This window comes from Talpa europaea (genome assembly GCF_964194135.1).
Source record: "Talpa europaea genome assembly, chromosome: 14".
NCBI lineage: Eukaryota > Metazoa > Chordata > Mammalia > Eulipotyphla > Talpidae > Talpa > Talpa europaea.
The window spans coordinates 65,695,268-65,720,539 of NC_140082.1; the positions used below are offsets into that span (position 1 = coordinate 65,695,268).

The 25,272-nt window shown below is 34.5% G+C and overlaps 1 protein-coding gene across 1 annotated transcript in view; it reads left to right on the forward strand.

Annotated features, from left to right (window-relative positions):
* Positions 1 to 618: 618 nt before the first annotated feature.
* Positions 619 to 25,272, forward strand: part of AKT3 (AKT serine/threonine kinase 3) — a gene marked incomplete at both ends in the record, with an annotated part of 318,070 nt that continues 293,416 nt past the window's right edge. The window contains one exon of the mRNA XM_084254496.1: positions 619 to 664. Coding sequence (XP_084110622.1) covers positions 619 to 664 — 46 coding nt within the window. The remainder of the gene's footprint in view (positions 665 to 25,272) is intronic.

Sequence of the window (25,272 nt, forward strand, 5' to 3'; positions counted from 1 at the left end):
TGTACTTAAAATATTTCTTGGAACAAGCCATAATAAAGCAGACCTAGTGTTTTTGTTTTTGTTTTAGCATATTGTATTTTACATAAAATAGCAGTTAAAAAGATTCACAATTGCATGTCATAACATAATGAATTTGTAAGAATTTTGAAAGTAAACATGTACGAAGATTTAGTCCACTTTAATTCTTGTCGTCCTACATTTCAAACACATACCACCAAATACATTTTTCTTTATTATTTGTGTAGGTTTGGCAGTGGTTTTCTTAGGACATTTTTCATTGCAACCTCTTAGATTAAAAGTTACACTAGCATTTGAAATCTGTCATAAGACCAAGGAAGTGCATTCATTATGGAACTATTTAATAAATAAGTTCCCTAGTTTGAAGGACTAGACATTTTTTGTGAAGTTAGGCCAGTTAAAGACATTTACAAAGAATTAGTTGTTTGTTATTGCTATGTGAGTTGCAAGAATGGAAAAAAAGAAATTCTTTCTTCAATACTTCCTTCCAGGCTGAGTCATCACTAGAGAGTGGGAAGGGCAGCAGCAGAGAATCCAAACCCCAAAGCTGATAACAAAAAGTACCATTTCTCCAAGTTGGGGGCTCAGAGGGGAGCCAACATGAGCGATGTTACCATTGTGAAAGAAGGTTGGGTTCAGAAGAGGGGTAAGTGTTCAACAAAACCAAAAACAATATGGTTGGTAAGTGTGCTGAACAGTGGTGTCCTGGAAGCATTTTTTTCTGGTGCTGTTAACAACGTAAACTCTGACATACTATGTCCAGTAAAAAAATAAATAATATTTAACACAGTTATTAGGAATTTGCATGCTATTTAGAGGTTCTTTGTAATTCTTGATTTTGATCATGTTATAATCAGCTTATGAAGGTTTGGCTTTCTGGTATAAAATGTGAATGAATGCTTGTTACAGAAATTCGTGAGGTATTTTTCCTGTGTTGTCCACAGATTCTGCTATCCAGAGATGCCTTTAGAATGATTTAACATCTAGAAAAAAGTATTAACTAGTATACATTTAAAGACATGTAAATATATAAATGGAAGTGTTCAATTATATTAAACCAGTTTGTGTGGTAGCAAGGCAAGGACTTTTAAAGTAGAAAAGGGAAGAGTTCACTCACTAACTGATATAGTCAACAATCTCATAAATTAGGTAAGTAAAGTTTTTGAAGTTAAAGACTACATGAAGAAAGGGTTTGTGTATGTGTGTGTATGTGTGTGTGTGTGCGCGCGTGTTTTAATTTTGTATTTTTATTTTTCATGGTATACTTTTAGTATTTCTTATTCACTCCTGCATTATATAAAAAACTCAAATGCATAATTACCTTTTTTAGTATTAAAGGGAGAATTCTTTAGTGTAAAACTTAGTTTGTTTTCCAGAAGATTACCTGTGAATATGGCCAATGTGTTTACTAGCAATCTAGAGTTTTGACTAGTTGCCGGGGAACTATTATTTATGCACAGGACCAAATTGAGTAGATTAAAGACTGTTCCATTCTCAATAGTTTTAAGTTCCTATATACTTACTGTATAGTTAAAAATTAGCTTTTAAATAGTAGTTTTAACTTTTTTCTTGAAGGTTTGTATTACCTATGCTAAAAAGTTGTCAGTAGCTAAATGTGATTATGTATAATTGAATTTTAAATAGGCCTCAGTTGTAATATATGTAATAATAATCAAAATTTTAAGTGAATTTGATGAATTTTACCAAATTTATACAGCAGTGTAACAAACCCTGGAATCATTATATAGGACATTTCTGTTATCTCCAAAAATTCCCCTATGTAGTCAGTCCTCTTTCCTCAACCTTGGCAACCATGATTACTGTAATTTTGCCTTTGTAGAATTTGATATAAATAGATATGTAGGAAGTAGATAGTCCTTTCTAGTTATTGGGTTGTCGGAAAAGTCATGACGCATAGAAAAAAAATGTTAGGGCTTTTCTGACAACCCAGTATTTTTTATATTGTGCAATACATGTGTTGTATATATTATTTTTTTCTTTTTATTATTGAATAACATTTCCTATCTTAAATACCACAGTTTTTTAATTTCTTTACCAGTTGATGTACATGTGGGTTGTTTCTAGTTTTGAGCTATTAAGAATAAAGCTGCTTTAACATTTGAGTGCACGTCATTGTATGTTGTGTTTTCATTCTTCTTGGGCAATAATCTAGGAATGAGATTTCTGAGTACTATGGTAAGTGTATGTTTAACTAAAACTGCCTAGCTATTTTCCAGGGTGGGCAACTGTTTATATTAAGATTTATTTCCTTCATGTTATTTCTAGTACTGCATAGTTGGGAAGCATTTTCAGATTTCAGTGTTGTATGAGTATTTTTTTAAACTTAATCTGTTTACATAATTTCTCTATTTTATTTTTGACTGCAAATCACTTAAACCTTTTAGAGTTTTACTTGAATAATCTCTAAAATCTGTTCTCTAAGATTGTTATGAGGATTAGATGAGATAATGGACATGATTGTGTTTTGATAATTGTAAAAAATGTGAGCTATTCATTTCACCGGATTTTTGAAGGTTATAGGGTGATTTTTGAGTATAATTGGGTCTTGAGTGAAATATCCATTGTAGAAGGTTGGTATATATTGTATGAGATTAAAAAGAAGTGAAAATAATTCTTCAGTTTTTTTCCTGCATTGGCTAGAGAAGAGTAATAATAATGTGTGTCTACATATTTATTTCTGGAAGTTATAGTCATATAAGCAAGAATAAACCAGCAATGTGAATAGTATACAAAGTTATAAGAGGAAAAGTAAAAAATCATTCTATCTTCCAACTAGTTTCTTTCCTCAGAAGTGACCCCTTTAGATCTTTTTAGTTTTTATTACTATTATCCTAATTTTATATATTCCGATTATATATGTAATTTATATATAATATTTATTTTTTTAAAGATTTATTTATACAAGAGCTGGGATACAGGCTAGCGGCGCGAGAGAGTGAGAGAATTCACCAGAGATAGAGTGGGGGACAGAACAGGCAGACCCACCAAAAACGCTGCTGGGGGGAACCTGCGAGATAGGAGAGGTCTGCGCACCATGTGGGTATCTCCCTGGCCTGCCGGATTGAACCCACGCCGCAGAGGCTGCAGACAGCTTGAGGGCACTGCACTCAACCTGCTGTGCCAGCGGGAGGCCCTATATAATCTTTAAACCATATTTTAAACTAATCTTAAGTAATCTAATATGTCCACATAGTGAGTAATGAAGAATTTGACTTTTTAGTACCTCTGTTCTTCCTTTTTTATTTTTTGGTTGCCTTTATGGTTAAACTTCTAGCTCTTACACCATTTACTCTAGAGAGTATTTAGATATGTTTCTAAACTTACCACTTTATAAGTTCAGAAAATTTTGTACCCCTCACAATATTTTCTTTGCATTCATCACATTCCATACCCAATTTATGTCAACTTGAGCATTTTATTTTATGTTGTCAAGGTTTATAATGTACACTTTGTTGATTCTGAAAAGCAGTAAAAAATATGATTATATAAGTAATATTCATTGTGATAAAAGTGTTAGGATGAGTATAAAACCATGGAGAATAAATGGATTTCTTATACACTCTTGGTACTCAACATCATACCATAATTTAGTCTGTTTAGGTTGTAGCTTTTTTCTGGATTTTCTAATTGTCATGTTTCCTCCCTATTGGTAGAAAAGTGAATGCCTTCTTTATATTACTTGTTTATTCAGCTTTTAAATCATACTATATGTTGAAGATCTAATATGAACTGATATTTTTGGGGGTATTATTCAGCTAATGTCATGTTATTTAATTGCATTTTCAGACAAGTTTGATAATTAAATTTCATGTCTTTTTTCTTTGGATTTATTTTACAGTTTTGTAGAGTACCTCTTGAAATGATTTTTTTTTTTCAGGAAAAATGTGTGTGGGTACTTGTCATATGTTTGGAAATTTCTTTTTCACTTTAACACTTGATATATAAATTGGATAGGTATAGAATACAGACTTAAAATAATTTTCATACAGAATTTGGAAGGTTATATTTTATTCCACTTAGTAGCCAGTTCTATGATAAGAGATTTGGTTTTATTATGAATTATTTCTTTATAGGTAACCTGTTATTGTTTGCAGGAAACTTTCTGTTGTGATGCCTCTTTATACTTGGTGTTATGAATTTTTTTTTTAAAGATTTATTTTTTATTTATACAAGTGCTGGGGTACAGGTCAGATGTGCGAGAGGGTGAGAGGATTCACCAGAGACAGAGCGGGGAACAGAACAAGCAGACTGACAAAATACACTGCTCAGGGGAGCAGCGGGTGGGACAGGAGAGGTCTGCTTGCCATGTGGGTTGCTCTGAGGCTGGCGGGGATTGAACCGGCACTGCAGAGGCTGCGGACAGCCTCACAGCACTGTGCTCAACCGCCTGCGCCACCAGGGAGGCCCATTTTGGCATTATGAAACTTAAGGAGGATGAGTTAGTCCTTTTTCACTCGGCTGATAAAGCATTGATGGAAACTTTGAATATACAGCCTCTCTCTTTTTGCAGTTCTGCGAAATCTTATGTATTTCTTTCATTATTTCTTACCTTCTGTGTATTTTTTTAATGGTTATTTTACCTAAAATTTATATGTCGATGCTCTTTTAAAAGTTTTCTTTCGTTTTCCACACTTTCATTTTTCCTCTTTTTTGTGGAAGAGTTCTGTGATTTCTTTTAGTACATTGTTTTTTACTTCAGCTATTCATATTTCTGGTAGCTCTTTCTAGTTTATGGCCACCTGCTCCTATTTAACAGGTATACTATCTTTAACCGTGGGACACTTATTAGTTCTTATTTTCACATTTTCTTTCCTCTTTGAAGAATTCTTTCAATTTGTTTACTTTGGTGACTTTGTTTTCTTCACGTGTCAGGTATTTTCTATTTGTCCATCTATATTAGTGAATGAAAAATTGAGGTTACTGATAGTGTCCTCTCTTTCTAAAATTTGTGATTTTTTGCTGTATTTATGACAAGTTAAGTTTACTGAATGAGGATTTGTGGTAGTATTATATTTAACTATTTTCTTAAAAGCATTAGAAACAGGGCCTCCCCTGGTGGTGCAGGTGGTTGAGCCCCACACTGTGAAGCTGTCCGCAGCCTCTGCAGCACGGGTTCGATCCCCGCCAGCTAGGGTCCCACATGGTGCAGCAGACTTCTCCTGTCTCGCGTGCTGCTCCCCTTAGCAGTGTATTTCGTCAGTCTGTCTGTTCTGTTCCCTGCTCTGTCTCTGGTGAATACTCTCACCCTCCTGTGCATCTGGCCTGTACCCTGGTCCTTGTATAAACAAACAAACAAACAAACAAACAAACAAATAAATAAATAAAAATCTTTAAGCATTAGAAACATAGTTGAGGGCCTCCCCTGGTGACGCAGTGGTTTAGTGCTGGGCTGCGAGGCTGCCCGCAGCCTCTGCAGTGCTGGTTCGGTCCCACCAAAAAAAAAAAAAAAAAAATAGTTGAGATACTAGAGCAACCAAATTGGACTTTTTTTCTCCATCATTCTTAGTTTACTTCTTTAGAGATTTTTGATATTTTAATTCTAATTTTGTGTTTCAGTCAAATTTTATTATAAAGTCCATTGTTTGTTTGGCTGTATTTTGCTTCAAAGACTTTCTTCTAAAAGAGTATTAATATTTGCTGCCTGTTTACCCTGGGCAGATTGTCATCACCTGACTTCGCTATACTCTTCTGAAAATAAATAATGTTATTATTGCCTTCTCTACTTACATATGCTTGTTAGCATTGTGAGAAAATGTGTGTAGACTATGAAACTATTAATATAAGCTATGATTAAATTATTACTAAGGGGTATTGATATGAAAAAGTTATAAGACTGTTAAGTTCTTACTTGGAATATCAGTCCTTTAAGCTATATTTATAAATCAGTTCTTGTTTGCATCTAGCCAATTATAATGTTTTCTTGTTTGTACTTTTAATGTGATTAAATTACTCTTTCTTCCTGGAGAAGAAAGACTTAAAGATAATTGTTGATACAGTGTAAGATAAATGCTTTCCTAACTTCGTTCTTATACTATGTTCAATATTGAATGATATTAATTTAGGTAACATTGATATAGTATTGCTGGTGTTAGAAATGACAATAAAAGAAACATCATGGAGCAAACTGTTGTCTACATTTTCTTCTTCTTTGATCCTGGAGAGTATCTCACAAGTTGGCTGTACATAAACATAGGATGCCTCATCATATGTGTTAGATGTTTGTTAAATTTTCTCCTTCAAAGACCAACCCGTAGGTGTGCTTTAAGTGACTCAACATTCTCTACACTAGATGTCAAATGGTTTGCTTTCTTAGTTTGTTCCATTATGACTAGTGGTAATAATTGTTCTGAATAAACTTACTGCATTAATTAAAGGGGAAATTTAACTTGAGAGATGTAAATTGTGGAATTAAATAGATTAAGTAGATAGTAATATTAATCAAGGGCATATTGTAATTTCTAAAATTCCGTTTGCTTAAAACTCTTTCTTAAAAATCTAAATTGTCTTCTATAAATGTGAAAAACCAGTTTCCTGATAACAGATTAAAATCTGTAATGTATTACTCATCAGTGCATAATCTTACTGCTTTGAAATTGATATAAGTCTAAGGTGGTTTTATCATTAAAAGTGTTTGAGAGGGGCCCACTGGTGGCACATGGGGTTAAGTCACAGCACTATATAGCAATCCACAGCCACTGCAGCACGTGTTCGATCCCCAGCCACCGAGGTGACCCACATGGCACAGCAGGCCTCTCCTGACTCGCCCACTGCTCCCCTCAGCAGTGTATTTCAGTGGGTCTGCCTGTTCTGTTCCCTGCTCTGTCTCTGGTGAATCCTCTCACCCTGTACCTGTGAACTGTACCCCAGTTCTTGCATGCATAAATAAAGCATCTTTCAAAAACGTTTGATTAGTCAAAATGCATGCATGTATTAATTTCTCATTCTTCTTGTTATGTTAACATCTTAGACTTTTGTGCTATGTTCTGTGAAGGTAACTAGTTTGTGCTTTTCAAAATCTTTTTGTTTTATACTTAAAATTTTTAACTTAGGGATATCCACAATATGTCTTTTGAATGATGTTTGTCATATATCTATAAAATTGTTTAAATTATCTAGAATGGTACTATTGGGTAATTCCAAAAAGCTATAATTTTATGTCTTTGCGTTATCTCACAAAATAGCATAACTCCACTATTGACTATAATTTGACCATAAATTGACTATAATCCCACTATAATTTGTTAATATAATCCAAAATGCACTGTTCTTTGGGTGCTCACCTTGGAATATCAGTCCAAGAGCCTTTTCTCTTTTGTACTTTTTTTTTTAAGATTTTTTTTATTTATACAAGAGCTGGGGTACAGGCCAGAGGCATGGGAGGGTGAAAGGATTCACCAGAGACAGAACGGGGGGCATAACAGCCAAAGGGACCAAAAGCACTGCTGAGAGGAGCAGTGGGCAAGACAGGAGAGGTTTGCTGCACCACGTGGAAATCTCCCTGGCCAGCCGGGAATCGAACCCATGATGCAGAGACTGCAGACAGCTTTACAACACTGCACTCAACCTGCTGTGCCACCAGGGAGGCCCCTCTTTTTTGTACTTGTAAAATTTGTATTCATGATTTATTTACCATTATTTTCAAAATAAATTACAAAGTGATTAAGGAGAAAGAAAATGATGGTATGATTTTCTGTTTAGTACTCAAAAGGAAGCATTTTCCACATTGAGTAAAAGTACTGTAGTAGTGACTGTGTAAACACCTGATAGATTAGAAAAGCTTATTTTGATTATTGATGTTATAAATGGAGAATACACATGGTAAAATTAAATCGATATTCCAATTGCATTGAAACTTTGAGATTTAATGTTTATAAGGTTTGTCTGTCTTAGAGTTTCAAAGTATTTGTTTAAAAAATTTTAACTAAGAAATCCATATGGAGAGAACCATCAAGTGGTAAGCTTTCATATGCTTTATAGAGTTAGAAAATTATAAAGTTCCTGCTCTACTTATATGGAAACACACATAAACAAACATGCCTCTTTCCAATTAGCAGTTGAGTTTTCCATGTTGACTTTGTATCTTGTTAAACATGACACTTTTAAAAAAAAAAAGATTTATTCATGCATACAAGAGCTGAGGTATAGGCCAGCGGATGCTGAGTGTAAGAGGATTCAGCAGAGACAGAGTGGGGAACCGAACAGGCACATTGACTGAAATATACTGCTGAGGGGAGCAGCAGGCAAGACAGGAGAGGTCTGCTGTGCCATGTGGGTTAGCTCACTGGCTGGGGCATCTAACTGCTGCTGCAGTAGCTGTGGATTGCTTCATAGTGCTGACTCTTAACCCCTTGGGCCACCAGGGAGATCCACATAACACTTCTTAATGTTAGTTTACTTTTTAATTTTCCATGTAAAAAGTCATCTATAAAGAACCAAATTTCTGCTTTTTCCTTTCCAATCTTTATGCCTTTTTCCCCTTTCTGGTTTTATTTCACTGATTAAGACCTCTGGTATAAGTAGTTAGAATGCACAGTTTTGCCTCATTTCTCATCTTACTGGGAAATCATTTTACCACTTAGTTTCATATCATTTGTAGATTTTTTTTGTTTTTGCTGTCCTTTATCAGGTTGAGAAAGTTCACTTCTATTCTTAGTTTGTTGGTTTTTATCATGAATAGTTGTTAATGGTTATTCAAAATATTTTCCTGCATTTTTTGAAATGTTTTGATTTCCCCCATTATTCTGTTAATAATGTTAATAGTGAATATTATTTTAATTGCTGGAATGAATCCCATTTGGTTAGAAAATATTACTTTTAATATATTGCCAAGTTTTGATTTACAAATATTTTGTTTATTCTTTTTTTTACATTTGCTGGAATGTTGATCTGTAATTTTAGTTGCAGATTTTGGTGTAATCGATGCTGGACTTATAAATAGGTTGGGAAGTATTCCCTCAAGTTTTGAAGGAATTTGTATAATTTGGTTTTATTTCTTCGTTACGTTTTTTATAAAATGCATTAGTGAAGCCATCTGGGTTGGAGCTTTGTGAGATTTTTAATAATCAGTTTTCTTACCATATAGGGCTATTGAGATTTTCTATTTCATCTTGTGTTGATTTGGGTAAGTTGTGTTTTTTTAAAAGAAATTGTCCCATTTCATCTAAGTTATTGATTTACTGGGCAAAGGTTCTTAATAGTCCCTTTTTTGATAAATGCCCTCAGGATATTTAAATTCTGATACTGGTAAATTATGTGTTCTGCCTTTCTCTTTTTTGGATCAGTCTTACTAGGAGTTTATACATGTTATTAATCTTTTAAAAAAGGCAACGTTTTGCAGTGTTAGTTTTCTTCATCCTTTGTTTTCTACTTTACTGCTTTTGTTTTTTATTTTAATTTTCTTGTCTTCTTAAAGGTTAAATAGTATGTAATTGAGTTTAAATATTTTTAAAAAATATAAGCATTTAATGTTATAGATTTATCTTTACTGTTTAACTGTAACCTTTAAATATTGATACAATGGTTTTTTTGTTGTCATTTAGTGCAAAATGTTTTCTAACTTCCCATGTAATTTCTCCTCTGAACCATGGATTATTTAGAAGCGTTGTTTAATTTCAGAACATACAGGGGTTTATAGATATCAGTGTTACTGATTTCTCTTTCATATTTGATTATAATCACAGAATATTCACTGTAAAATTTGAGTCATTAGAAATTTTTGTAATTTTTTTATGGTCTATTATGATTTTCTGCTGTTGTAGATGTATTGTTTTGTAATGTCTGGTCAAGCTGGTGGATAGTGAGTCATATCTTATATATTTACTGTTTTTTTTTTTCCTCTTTTGTTCTAGCAGTTACTGAGATAGGACTAAAATCTTTAAATTGTGAATCCATCTGTTTTTATTCTGCCTGTTTTGCTTTATATATCTTGAAACTCCTCTATTAGGTGCATCTGTATTTATGTTTATCTTCTTAAGGTATTACATGTTTTATGCTTAGTGTAAGGATCTTTATCTCTGGTGATACTATGTCTTGTGACTTATATTAATATAAGCACTCCAGAGTTTTATGTTTGATGTTTGTGTTTATATCTTTCCTTTAACATTCAGCATACTTGTCAACCTTTGCCTTTTAATTGGGCATGCTTATTTAGATCATTCATATTTAATGTAAATATTTATGGATGGGCTTCTATTTGCCTTGTGTTCTTTGTTCCTTGTTTCTATATTCTTGTATTCTTTTGGGTTTAGTATTTTTTTTAACCATTCCATTTATCTGTACTATTGGCTTATTAGGTAGGTATCTAAATTAGGTAAGTGTGACACTATAATTTGAAAATAGTGTAGTGGTAATACTTCTGGAAGATGAGCCATATTTTAAGAGTAATTTTTCTTTATCCTGAGAACTGCAAAGTACTTCCAAGTTCATTAAATCTAACTTTTCAGTTCTATAAGAAGATTCTTTTTTACTGTTTTCCAGTGGATCATTCCATTAGATACTGTGGACAACTAAAATTTCAATGTATAAGATATACTGTTTGATAATTTAATACCTCTAAGCTCTGTAGTGCTTTGCTCTCCTGAACAAAACAAGATCTTTTTACTGTGTCATAGGCCTTCAAATACTTCACACTTGCTTTGTCTTCCCTAACATTTTAAGCAAAATATTTTCTGTTCTTTATTATATAACATAGTTTCCAGCTTTCCCATGCATACCCTTAGAGTCCTAATGTGGATATATTTCAGGTTGCCATTGTTTATCTTAAAATGTAGTACCCAGAAGTGAACATAATACTGCAGATGTAGCCAGTACAGGAAAGAATGTAACAGGACTGTCAGCTCTCACAGTTTGTCAAGGTAAGGCTGTCACTGTAATCTAAGGCTGAAGTAATTTTTTTCAGTTTTCCCTTAAAAAGGAATTTTTATTATATTTTTTTCATGCAAATCATTTACCTATGCTAGTTTGTTGTCCAGTTATTACTGATTTATGTCTGTATCACCGGTAGGTAAAGATTTCTCTTCCTCATACCATTGCCATCATTGTTACACTCTTTAGTTTTTATAATTATATTCCTTTTCTTTTTTTAACATTGCTTTGTTACTGAGGTTTTATTTTGTTGTTAATACTTCGACCATTTTTTCTCAAATAAACTGTCCTTATTAAATTTATAAATATGAGGCCCATGTCTTTACCTTGTTTATAATTTTTATATATCCCTATGATTTATAAGCGCTTTTAAATATTCAGAATTTTTGTGTATGGGAATGGTGAAAGAAACAATTTCAGTATTAGTTCATAATAGTAATAAGTTTACATCCTGTATGACCACAATATTTGAAAATAAAAAAGCATAGTTTTGTGTACAAATTGATTGGAAGGAATGTATAAAAATATTAATGGCTTTGGTGTTAATTTTTCTTATGAGTTAACCAGAGGTATTTAGTCCTGATTCATTTTTTCTTAGTCCAAAATTGCCTTATGCTTTTGAGAAGTAAAACATTATATTTGTATATGAGCATTTTCATTTCTAGTATTTGGAGAAACTAATTTCTTTATAGAGAAATATCTGATGTGTCAGAGACTGCAGAGGATATGAAATGAAACGGGGACAATGGTAGTTCTTAGATACCTCATGAGGTTTGTTACGAGGATTAAGTGAGCTAAGTCATGGGAAAGACTTAAAATCATGCCAGGTATATAGCTTCATAAGTGTTAATAATTACAATATTATTAATACAAAGTAGAGATTTTTACAAATTGCTTTGGGAGCACAGAATACGCAGGGATTGAATTTCTGTAAAAGTTAGGGGACCGATAAAATATTTTTCCTGCCTTTAATTCTATTTTACAGTTCCTTATTTATCTTTGTCAGTAATGCTTAGGAAGTCCTCAGAAACTTTGGAGTGAATGAATGAATCATTAGAAGAATGAGAATAAAAAGTGGAATTTTCTTGAAACATTTTAAAGTAGATGTCATAAAATTTGAAGATATTAAAATTTGTTGTCCAATCTTCCATGTCTGACTTAATCCCAGTATAGAATATTTTTTTCAAGTCATTAAATAATAGAAGATAATTTAAAAAATAGAAAAATTATTACTTTCAACCAGATATTCGAAACAAAGTTTTTCCTAACAGCTTAAGATAATATTTTCTAGCAGAGAGTTGGGATGTAGATTTCTTACATGGAGATAACAGATAGATCCATATATATTTTGACAGTATTGTGTTGTCTTAGATCAGTATGGCTCCATCATTTATCTCCTACTATATAACAGACCATCCAAGACTTAGTTGCTTAAAACAATGATTTATTTATTTTTTTTAGATTTATTTATTTATTTATTGAAGCAATGGGTACAGTCAGAAGCGTGGGAGGGTGAGAGAATTCACCAGAGCCAGAGCGGGGAACAGAACAGGCAGAGTGACAAAATACACTGCTGAGGGGAGCAGCAGGTGCGGCAGGAGAGGTCTGTGCGCCATGTGGGACCCGCAGGTGCGGCAGGAGAGGTCTGCACGACATGTGGGACCCTCACAGGTGGCCCGGGATCGAACTGGCACTGCAGAGACTGCGGGCAGCTTCGCAGCCCAGGGCTCATCCGCTGTGCCACCACGGGAGGCCCAACAATGATTTATTATTTGTAATGATTCAGTGGTTTGACTTGGTAGTTCTTCGAGTGATCTCACTTGGGGTCATTTATGTGGGTACATTTAGAAGGTAACTGAACTGAACTGAAAAACCGAGAATACCTTTCTTCCAAATTTGGGTCCTTGGTACTTAATGTTGACTCAGAGTGCTCAAGTTTCCAGCAGGACAACCTGGGCCACTTTAAAGCATGTGATTGGCTTCTGAGGATGCAAGCTGTCAGCCCTCCTAAGAACTAGTTCTGGAACTGTCACAGTTTTATTTTATTGGTCAAAGAAGTCACAAGACTGGCCTACATTTGAGGGGAGGAGATTCAGAGTCCATCTCTTGATGGAAATGATGACACAGAATATGTGGTCAGCTTTAATCCTTGATAGTAGGATAGTGCCTTAATACTTTCGATTAGATGATATTTTCTTTCATCCTACTCCTTTCATTTATCATTTCTTTTTATGTTTTCTCTTTTTCTTTCATTCTCAGTGAATTTTTACTTTGTCTTCTGTTTCACTGATTCAGGTTTCTGTTGTTTTGAAACAAACTTAATATCTACAGTGTGGATTTTGGTTTGCTTTCTTCTTACTTTGCCAGTTTCTTATTCTAATTTTATTTATTAGAAAAATTATTTTCTTACATTGTTGTTCGTTTTTGTATACTATTCGATTTCTCCCCTCAGTTGTAGTCCCTGTAGTTCTCCTATCACCCTATCACCTGTGAACTGTCACCATGCTCCTTTGTGCCCCGGTTTGACCACTCTCTCTCCTGCTTCCTGTATGCCTCAGATCTATAGTCAGCTTGCACATTAATCTTTTTCTTGACCTTTTGTTTGGTTTCACTATATGCCACATATAAGTGAAACCATTCAATATTTTTCCTTTTCCTTCTGACTTAGTTCTCTTAGTATAATCCATTCCAGCTCCATGTTGCTGCAAATGGCATGAGTGTATGTTTTTTGATCGCTGAGTATTATTCCACTGTGTGTATATATATATACATCACATTTTGATCCATTCAGCTGTTTTGGAACATTTGGGTTGTGTCCATATATATATATATTTTTAAGATTTATTTATTTATTTATATAAGCACTGGGCACAGTCAGAAGCACGGGAGGGTGAGAGAATTCACCAGAGCTAGAGCGGGGAACAGAACAGGTAGACTGATGAAGTACACTGCTGAGGGGAGCATCGGGCGCAGCAGGAGAGGTCTGCATGCCATGTGGGACCCTCGCCGGTGGCTGGGGATCGAACCAGCGCTGCAGAGGCTGTGGGCAGCCCCGCAGCCCAGCACTCAACCGCTGCGCCCCCAGTGGAGGCCCTGTGTCCATATCTTACCTGTTGTAAATAGTGCTGCAATAAACATGGGAGTGCAGATTTCTGTTCTTTGGGTAGATTCCTGGGAGTGGAATCACTGGATCACATAGTGGATGCATTTTTAGTGTTCTGAGGAACCTGCACACAGATTTCCATAAGAACTGGACTTGTTTACATTCCCACCATTATTTTATAAGGATTCCTTTTTTGCCATATCTTTATCAGCATTTGTTTCCATTATCTTTAATATGGGCCTTTCTCACATGTGTGAGGTGGTATCTCATTGTGGTTTTGAGTTGCATATCCCTGATAATTAGTGATATTGATCATTTTTTCTTATGCTTGTTGGCCATTTGCAATTCTTCCTTTGGGGAGTATCTTTTATAATTAAGTTTTTTGGGGGAGTGTTGTTTATCTGAAGCATTTTTTTTGACTGGGTTATTTGCTTTGTTTTTGTTGAAGTATGTAGGTGCTCTGTAGATAGTTGATTTATCAGTTGTATGGTGTGCACATATTTTCTTTTCACTAGGGTGTCTCTTCATTTTGTTTACTCTCTCTTTTGCTATACGGAAGCATTTTCGTGTGATGTGGTCCCAGATGTTTATCTTCTCCTTCATGTTCCTTGTTTCTGGATGTGTACTCAGAGATGTTTCTGCTTACGTCATGGTGTGTTTTGTCTATGTTCTCTTCTATATATTTTACAGCTTCAGGTCTTAGATTCAAGTTTTTATCCATTGTGAGTTAACTTTTGTGTATGGTGTGAGACAGTAGTCTGATTTCATTCTTTGCATGGGGCTATCCAATTTTCCCAACCATATTTATTGAAGAGACTTTCCTTTTTCCAGCATTTAGTCTTTGATCTTTTGTCATAGATTACTTGACCATGTAAGTTTAGTTTTATTTCTGGGCTTTCAGTTCTATTGGTGTGTGTGTCTGTTTTTGTTACAGTGCCATGCTGTTTCAATTATATAGCCTTATAGTATAGTTTGAAGTCTGGGAGTGTAATACCTCCATTCTTCCTCTTTTTAGTCAGGAGAGGTTTGGCTATTCAAGGTTCATTTGTGATTCCCTATGAATTTCAGCAATATTTATTTCTTTGAAGAATGCCATTGATATTTTTATTGGAATTGCATTGAATCTGTAAATTGCTTTTGATAGGATGGCCTTTTTGATAATGTTAATTCTTCTGATCCATGAGCAGGGGATATTGTTCTATTTCTTTGTGTCTTTATTTATTTTAACGGTGTTTTATAATTTTCTTTGTATAGATCTTTCATATCTTTTGTTGGGTTAATTCCAAGGGGTGATTTTCTTTTAATGTATCCAATATTTTCACCATCTCTTTTTTTTATTTCATGTGTTCTGTTAAGAGTTTCCCATTCACAACATAAATCATAGTTGTGGTAGTGTCAGAAATAGTGGGTTGCTGACTGTCTTATTATGTTATAGACATTAGGACCTGAATCTTTGGTTTAGGAATCTAGTGAAAGATGACCAGATAGTTCATTTTGACTGAGACAGTCCTCAGCTTTGATAGTTACTGAGTTTTTACATGTTATAAAAATGTTTTCAGCAGGTTACATAATAAATTGCAATAAATTAAATTGTCAAATTTTGTGATTCAAACTTGTAAGATTAGCTGTTGATAAGCCAGTTGAGAAGGTACTTCAACCTGGTACATATCTTTAAAAAGCTAGAGCTATGTAAAGGTGGAGTGGCCACTGAATGTCTTTTTCCATTAAGACTATGTAATTATAAGCCAAAAGCCATCATTAACTTGTCAGCTATGTGAGTGAACCATAGTAAATCTTTCTGATGACCATTCCTATGGTTAACATAATGCCTGTACTCTAATCCAGAACCAGTCACCTAAGCCACTCCTGCCCTATTGAAACTGTGCAGTCATTTTTTAAAATATTTTATTTTATATAATTCTTACATCATTTTTCATTTTTGCAGAATGTATGCATTTTCATTTTGGTTATATTCCCCATACAATTGTGTTACCCCCCCTTATTTTGACCCTAGTCCTTTCTCTCCTCACCCCTCCCCCCCACCCTCTGTAGTGTGTCTCTGGTTTATAGTTGCTTGTTGATTTTGATTTTTACTTTCTATTAATTAGTCTTTTTCCTGGTCCCTTATTTAGGTTTTCTAAATTTCTGCTATGAGTGAGACTATCTGGTATTTTTCTTTTTCTTTCTGGCTTATTTCGCTGAGCATGATCCCTTTTAGCTCCATCCATGTTGCTGCAAACGGCATGCGTTTATCTTTTTTGATTGCTGAGTAATATTCCATGGTGTATATGTACCACTTCTTCTTGATCCAGTCATCTATTTTTGGGCATTTGGGTTGTTTCCAAAAGCTTAGCTATTGTAAATAGTGCTGCTATAAACATAGGCGTGCAGGTGCCCTTTGGAATTACTGTTTCTGTGTCATTTGGGTAAATACCTAGGAGTGGAATTGCTGGATCATATGGAAGCTCTGTCTTTAGTAGGTCAAGAAATCTCCACACAGCTCTCCATAGTGGTTGGACCAGTTTGCACTCCCACCAGCAATGCAGGGGAGTTCTTTTTTCTCCACAACCTCTCCAACATATGTTGTTGCTAGTTTTTTTAATATGTGCCATTCTCACTGGTATAAGATGATATCTCATTGTAGTTTTAATTTGCATTTCTCTGATTACAAGTGACGTTGAGCATTTTTTCATGTCTGTTGGCCATTTGCATTTCCTCTTTGGAGAAGTTTCTTTTTAGCTCTTCTGCCCATTTTTTGACTGGATTATTTTCTTTGTTTTTGTTGAGTCTCATCAGGTCTTTGTAGATTTTTGTGATCAGTCCTTTATCATTAGTGTTGGGTGCAAAAATTTTCTCCCAGTTGGTGGGGTTTCTCTTTGTTTTGGCTATTGTCTCTTTTGCTGTGCAGAAGCTCTTTAATTTGATGTAGTCCCAGCTGTTTATCTTTGCCTTCACTATCACTGCTTTGGGTGATGTGTCGGTGAAGATGTCTTTGAGGTACATGCCATGTAGTGTTTTGCCTATATTTCCTTCTATGTATTTTATGGTTTCAGGTCTTATGTCTAGTTCTTTAATCCATTTTGAGTTGGTTTTTGTGCATGGTGTGAGGTAGTAGTCAAGCTTCATTCTTTTGCGTGTAGCGACCCAGTTTCCCCAGCAGCATTTATTGAACAAACTTTCTTTCCTCCAGTGCATATTCTTTGCTCCTTTGTCAAAGATTAGTTGACCATAAATCTGTGGGTTTATTTCTGGGTTTTCTGTTTAGTTCCATTGGTCCATGTGTCTGTTCTTGTTCCAATACCATCAGTTTTGATGATTATGACTTTGTAGTATAGTTTGGAGTCTGGGAGTATGATGCCTCCATTCCTTCTTTTGGTAGGATGGCCATTTTAATAATGTTAATTCTTCCAATCCATGAGCATGGGATGTCTTTCCATTTCTTCGTGTCTTCTTCTATTTCTTTTAACAGTGTTTTATAGTTTTCTTTGTGTAGGTCCTTTACCTCTTTTGTTAGATTTATTCCCAAGTATTTGATTTTTTTTGGTTCAATAATAAAAGGGATTTTTTTTTTCTTTTTCTTCAGATTTATTGTTTGTGTATAGGAAAGCTGCTGATTTTTGCATCTTGATTTTGTATCCTGTCTCTTTACTAAACTGATCGATTAGTTGAATTAGTTTTTCTTTGGAGTTTTTGGGGTTCTCTGTGTATATTATCATGTCATCTATGCAGTAAAATTTAATTGTTTTTTAATTTAATTGCTAACTTTTGGGGTTGTTATTTAACAATTGATAGTACAGATTTTTGGTATCAGGATGGTTTTGCGTTGTTTTAACAGTAGCCTAAAGTGGAGGCCTTTCTTTGGAACTCAGTGGCACATACAAACTGGAAAGATTTTGAGGCATTAGTGAAAGCCTCAAGAACCATGAAGAGACTGTTAGTAGAGCTTTGATGGACTTTGAGAAATTTGTGGATTAAAGCTTAAAGAAAAATAAGAAAAATGTTTTTGAAATTTGGGAAAGGGAATCTTTGTCCTGTAGCACCAGAAAGTTTGACATCTCTGTCACCTGCAATAATGGAAAGTAGAAAAGTATACATGAATTAGGTGATCTGGCTAAGGAAGTTTCTCAGAAGAATGTTGAATATACCATGGTTTCTTCTTGCTATTCCTATGCAAAATGTGTGTGTGTGTGAGAGAGAGAGAAACCAGTGTTAAGTATGATAAAAGTACTTTAAACAAAAGGAGCATAGGGCAGTTGAGGTTGAAAATGTATAAGCCTTTTCATGTGACCAGTGCTAAATTAAGTAGAGTCTGAGAAAGACAAAATCTGAGACACTCAGGAAAACCTGATTGAAGCTGAGATATTACATTAAAACCCTTTAAGATTCCCCAAAAATCCAAAGTATTGCCTCAAATAACTCTAGTAAAACAATACAGGTTCTAAGAATGATTAGAAAGTTTTCCTGGGCAATCTCAGCTGAAGCTCAAGATATAGAAATGCTTGTCTTGCAGAGATACATAGGTGTGACTTTTGTGTCAGAGTTATATGGTGATTTACAGGAGGCCCACAAAATTTTTTCTTTTCTCTTTCTCAAAGAAAATTGGATTGGCAGAGGCATTGTCAGCTTGTACTGAATGGAACAGAGATAGAATAAATGAAAATAAGTCTTTGGATCTCTCAACTTCTACAGTCAAGAAACATGATAGGAAAACTACATAGCTTCAAACCTGGGCTACTCTAAATGGTAAAGAAAGGAAGACTCAGAAATTACCAAAACCCTATAAGACAGAACTGGGCCTTGAATTCAGAATTGCCTGTGCCTTGCTGGATTTCAGAATTGCTCTGAGCCAGTGACTCACATGCATCACCTGCTTTACTGAGCAGCAGTGCTATAATTTTTTCTCTGTGACTTCTGCACCATTGATTCTGAGTTTCTGACCCACAGAAACTGAGATAATAGAAGATTATTGTTATTTTAAAGCACTAAGTTTTGTGGTAATCTGTTTTGCAGTGATAACTTTGCCGTGGCAATTAAGATGAAATTAGAAGTCTGAGAAGATAACCTTGTAAATATAGCAGGAGATGGGAGGGAACATGAATGCAGTGGAAAAATAAGACTCCAAAATCTCACTTTCAAAGATCATTAACTCTTAGAATCCTGAAATGGAAAGAGATGTAAATGCAAACTATTCACAGATATGTCCTATTAAACATTGGAAAGGAGTGATCTGACCAGTAATTATTTTTAAGAGGTAGAGTTTTATGTTTATAATGGGGAAGAACTTTTCTCCTTATTTTGCATTTATTTTCATAATTTAGCCTTTATTCTAAGTCAGAAAAGTTATGTTTACGTAGTATATGTTACCAGGTTAACTTATTTTGTGAAGTATTTGCTATGAATAAAAGATACAGTAGGATTCTGTAAAATGTACTTATTTTTTAAGTGAATGGAAAAAAGGAAATATTTTCAAAATTTTTATTTTGAGAAATCTAAAACTATGGCAAAGCTAAAGTATATACAGTTAAATGAGCACACATTCCTTAATGTTTTGCCACACTTTATGTATACTTTTATGACCAACTTTATTGAGGTAAAACGAGACAAGTAAAACTTATATATGTTTGAGGTATATAACATGGTGGTTTGATATACCTGTATATTGTAGAATAATTATCATAGTCAAGCTAGTTAGCATACCCATCCCCTCAAATAGTTACCATGTTGTTTTTGTTAATTTACTTGTAGTTGAATTGCTTGAAATGAAATTACAAGTATCACAGTATCTCAAAAGTTTTTTTTGCCTAATTCTCTTAAGAATAAGATTTTAATTTTTTGGTAATTCTCTGCTTTAAGTTGTCCTGTACATACATGTCCTACATTCTGTAATTTTTCTTCAACATTACATTAAGGTTGAACCTTTTTTTGGAGACAGTGCTACCAAATAGCATTGGTAGATAATGAGTGACTTCTGGATCTCTTTACTATAAAAATGTATTTTATTCCATTTAAAAATATGTGGGGTCCTATTTTCCAGCAGTTTTTCATTTTCATTTTATACTTCCATCAATGATGCTTGCCTGAACCAATTTTTACACTGTGAGTTCTAAAGATAACTGCTTTTTAACTGCCAGATGTGCTAGAACCATATTTGCAAGGAAAGATACCTTACCATGACTGTAAGAACCATTTGTTGCTTTTGAAAATTAAATATCTTTTTCTTTTTCTTTCTGGCTTATTTCACTGAGCATGATCCCTTCCAGCTCCATCCATGTTTCTGCAAATGGCATGAGTACCAGATGGTCTCACTCATAGCAGGAATTTAGAAAACCCAAATAAGGGATCAGGAAAAAGACTAATTATAATAAAGTAAAAATCAAAATCAACAGGCAGCTATAAACCAGAGACACACTACAGGGGAAAGACGGGAGTAGGATCAAAACAAGGGGAGGTAGGAATTTTTCGGGGACTGTAACCAAGATGAAAATGCATACATTGTACAAAAGTGAAAAATGATGTAAAAATATATAAAATTAAAAAATAAAATAAAATTAGATGTCATTCTAAAAATATAAAATAAAAATTAAATATCTTATTTGGACTGCAGACCTGAAGATAGTTATCATCTGAATTCCATGTATTTTTTTTTTCCTTAGTAATTTTAAAAAACTTCGATTTAAATAATAAGTTAATAACAGAACAATTGAGTAGTTTTTAGAATTCCTAATAGTGAGGCTTTTTGAGTAGTCATATGATAGGAAATGAATACTTGTTGAAGTGCAGGGAATCACACCATATAGTATAATGTACTCAACTTCAATACAAACTTGTAGCCCTCAAGTACTTAATGCAGATGCATATAAAAATATATGAATATTCACAGCAGGAAAACAAAAGTGCCAAATGACCAGTGTCCAGAGATACCACTTTGACATGTGCAAAGCAGTGTAGGTATAGGAAATATCTAAAGATGTCACTGGTATTTTGGGGGCATCTGGCATGATCATAGCCAATTGAAGATGCTGGACTCACCTCCTCCATATGTACTCACATCTGGAATGCCACAGAATAAAGCCAAAACCCCTGAAGGAAAAAACAGATAACCATAGTACACATTAGGATAAATGGTTAAGCAGAAAAGAGTAGGAAAAACTTTAAGCCAACTTTGTTTACAGTACTATCAGGATAGTGTAACCATTAAAGGGAGGAGTGGCTGCTCTGCAGACCCCCTATAGTTGCTGACTTAAACAGCATCAAGGACATCAGGGACTCTTGAGAAATGTAGTATATGATGGTGCAAGGGAACTAGCTAATGGAACAGAATATACTACAGTTGCACAGAAAGAATAATAGAGCAAAAGTCTGGGAGGAGATGGGAACATAGGAGAAAGGATTAATTTTGGAAAGGAGAAAAAAAAGTTACAGTTACCCAAGGTTAAGTAAGCTGAAGGAAGGGCAGAAAGTCTGGTTGCTAAGGAAGAGAAAAGGAAAGAAGGGACTTTCATGTGATGCCTGTTATTTTCTCTGTGCATTTGTAGAATGCAAAGTTATCTTGGTTTTAGAATTTCCTCTTCTATTTATGTATCCTGGGAGCTTGTATGGAGGAAGTCCCCACCCTTCCAGCAAAATCTATTTGGAGAGTTGTGTATGATACCATTAGAAGAATTTTAATACTAAGAAAACATTGAACACCAAAATACTGTACAATTATTTTAGAATTCAATTACTGTTAATATATAAAGATTTTAAATCACCTTATATAGAAACACTAAATGTATTACTGGACTTAATATTAAAGGTTTTACTAGTATTTAAATTAAAAGTATATTTTGCATGCGTATTATCACTTATTATCAGGGAAATGCAAATCAAAACCACAATGAGTTATCACCTCACAACAGTGAGAATGAATGACCCATATCAAAAAGACCAGAAAAAAGTGATGTGTAGGGTAAGGAGAAAAAGGAACCCTCATACACTGTTAGTGAGAATGTAGCCTAGTTCATCCTCTCTGGGAAATAGTATGGAGGTTTCTCAAAACATTAACTATAGATCTACCATGTGATCCAGCAATTCTACCCTTAGGTATGTGTCTGAAGAATATTGACAAACTAATTTGAAGAAATATATGAACTTCTGTGTTCTTTGCAGCAACTTTTTTTTCTTTTTTCTTTTTTTTTAAACAGTACAAAAGCTATGGAAACAACCTAAATGTCCAAGGACAGATGAGTGAATAAAGAACATGTAGTACATATACATAATGTACTCAGCTGTAAATATGATGAAATCTTGTCATTTGTGACAACATGGATGTAATCAGAATACTTAAATGATTTTCCCCAAATTACATTTATTGAGGTAAAGTTGGTTTACATCTTTGCATTTGTTTTAGGGGTTATATGTTCAAACCCTAAAACTGTATGTTTTTACACCATGCCCACTACCAAACCAGCAGTAAATCTTCTACCATGTCCATTAGGCTTCCTTCCCCCGCCACCCTCCCCTTATGGTTGCCTCAGTTTTCAGTCAGATGTCAAGGGTTTGGTTTTGTCTGACCCTTTGTTTTGAGGACTTTTACAATTTTAAGCAGTGAGAACCCAACACAAACTTAAACAATGAAGAAAAAATTGAAAGAAGGGATGGATTTATTAGGTTATAAAAAAATGGGGAATCCAAGCTGGACTGATTTCAGGTATGCCTGAATGCAGAAATTCTGTTGATGATATCAAGCATTTCTCTCTTCTGCTTCATTTTGCTGTTTCCTTCATTGATGATCTCATTTTCAAGCAGGCTTCTTCTCTGTAGTTGGCATGTGGCTTCTGGTAGCTCCTGGACATGACGACTCACTATCCAAAAAGAAGGGAGATTCTTTCCCACCAGCTCTATAGTAAATATCCCAGTAGATTCTGTTTGTATCATTTATCCATGTCTAATTATCACTAAGGCCAGGGGCATACATACTCTGGTAATGTAGAACCTGGGTTATGCAATCATTTTGCGACTGAGTATACCATGATTATGTATTGAAGGAGTGGTGACTCTAAAGTTTTGGCATACTTTCTTTCAGTCTTATATGTGTGTATATGTATGTATGTGTGCATATGTATAGTTGTTTCATAACAAACATAGTAGTAGTCTAATGAGAGCCTTGTGTTGAAATCAAATTCCTGAGGGCAGAATCACCCTTTGATTGCTAATAAATAAGTCAACAGCTTTTTAAGTCTACAATTTCATAAAGATTTTGTAAAAGCCTTTTTTAAATAAGCGACATCACTTTTATATGATATGTGATTTTCATGTGACATCACAATGTTTTTAGATCTTCACAAATTTGTACATGGGTCAGTTTCAGTGGAAGCAAAAACAAGCAGAAAGAACACACACACATATACACACCAACACAAATCTGGGTTTCTGATTAGTATTAATAAAGCAGTATGATGGAAGAGAAAATGTAGCTGGCTTTGGAGTCAAATGTATACATACTTTTAGCTGGGCTATGAAGCTGCCTGCAGCCTCTGCAGCGCAAGTTCGATCCCAGGCCACTGGGCGAGGGACCCACATGGTGCGCAGACCTCTCCTGCCGCCTGCTGCTCCCCTCAGCAGTGTACCTCGGTTCTTCTGCCTGTTCTGCTCCCCACTCTGGCTCTGGTGAATTCTCTCACCCTCCCGAGCTTCTGACTGTACCCAGTGCTTGTATAAATAAATACATCTTTAAAAAAAAAAAAAGGTTGTTGGGAAGATTCAAGATAAGATCTTAAATAGTTCTCAGTATTGTGATAGGGTCATAGTAGGTGCTTGACAAATGGTAGCTATTATAATTCTTATTGATAAACATTATCTTTTATGATGCTGAAAAGAATTAGATGTGAATCTAGTAGAAATTCTCTGTTTTAATTTTAACATTCCATAGCCAACTGTGTGTTTATTACTGGGCCTATAACATAAATAAGTGGATTTGAGATCTTATCTAGCTTTGAATTTCTAGCTCTAAATGTTCCTAAGAAAGTAATTTGGGTTACAGAAAAATACAAAATAAGAGGAATCTTAGTATACCATAAAGAAAATTAATGATTTTAGTTTTAGTGTTAAGACAGATATGTGTTTAAATTCTGACTACTCACCTCTTATGTGAACATGGGCAAATTGCTATATCTTGTCTCTTCATGTAAAGAATGGCAGTACTAAGAATAATCTGCTCTAAAGTCTAATAATAGAAATGCATTTGATTTGTACTCAATGAAATTTTACTTTGATTAGTATTTGTGAAGGTCCTTTTAGCTCCAATATTTGACATTTGAAATTATTTTTGCAATGTAGTATTTACTTCTTTTATCTTTTAAATTCTAGCTAAGATGATTACTATTAATTACAGATTATAGTTAAAAATGTGACTTCTGTCACAGCAATATTATGCCTGTGACATGCTTCCCTTTGAGATCATGTTGTGTAGAGTTCATATGGAGCTTTTGTATGGATTTGAGCACTTTATGATGAGCTACCTTGCTAGTAATAAAGCTCAGTAGTGGATTGTATTGGAATATACCTGATAAAAGGTAAATTATGTAAGCAAAACAGTTTATAAACTTTCACATAAAGAAAATCCCCACTAGACATTTGGACATAAGTTCTGGCTGTGGATCTACAAAGATTCCCATAATCAAACCCGGTATCTCTTAAATTGTTGCAAAGACCTAAGGAAATGTTTGTAAGACTTTTGGTGTAGTATTTTCCATATACATTAGCTACTATTGTTATTTTTCTATTCTAGGAGTACTTTCCTTCATGATCATCAAAACACATTTAGCCACAAGAAATCCAGTGCTGTTAATTTTTTGAAGACTGATGCTTTCTGAAGCTCCCAAGAGGGAAGCTAAAAATCGGAGTTAGTTGGAATACCTGTACACCCGAAGGTGAAATCCTTAGATTGTCTTCCTGTGTGTCCTTGTAGACCCCTTACACTATCAACCCCCAGTCTCAGAAGTAAGGTTTATTCTTTTTTCCAAATTAAATTGATTTTCTTATATATTAGTTCATTTTTGTACAGAATTTGATTTCTACCCTCCATTGTAGTCCCTGTAGTTATCCCACCACGATAGCACATGTGATCCATCACCATAGACACTTGTGCTCTTCCCTGCCCTATTTTGACTCCTCTCCCTTCTGCTTTATGTGTCAAAACATACATGAGAAGATAGCACCTCACACTGCTGAGAATGGCCCATATTAAAAAAACTGGAAACAAATGCTGGCAAGGATGTGGGAAAAAA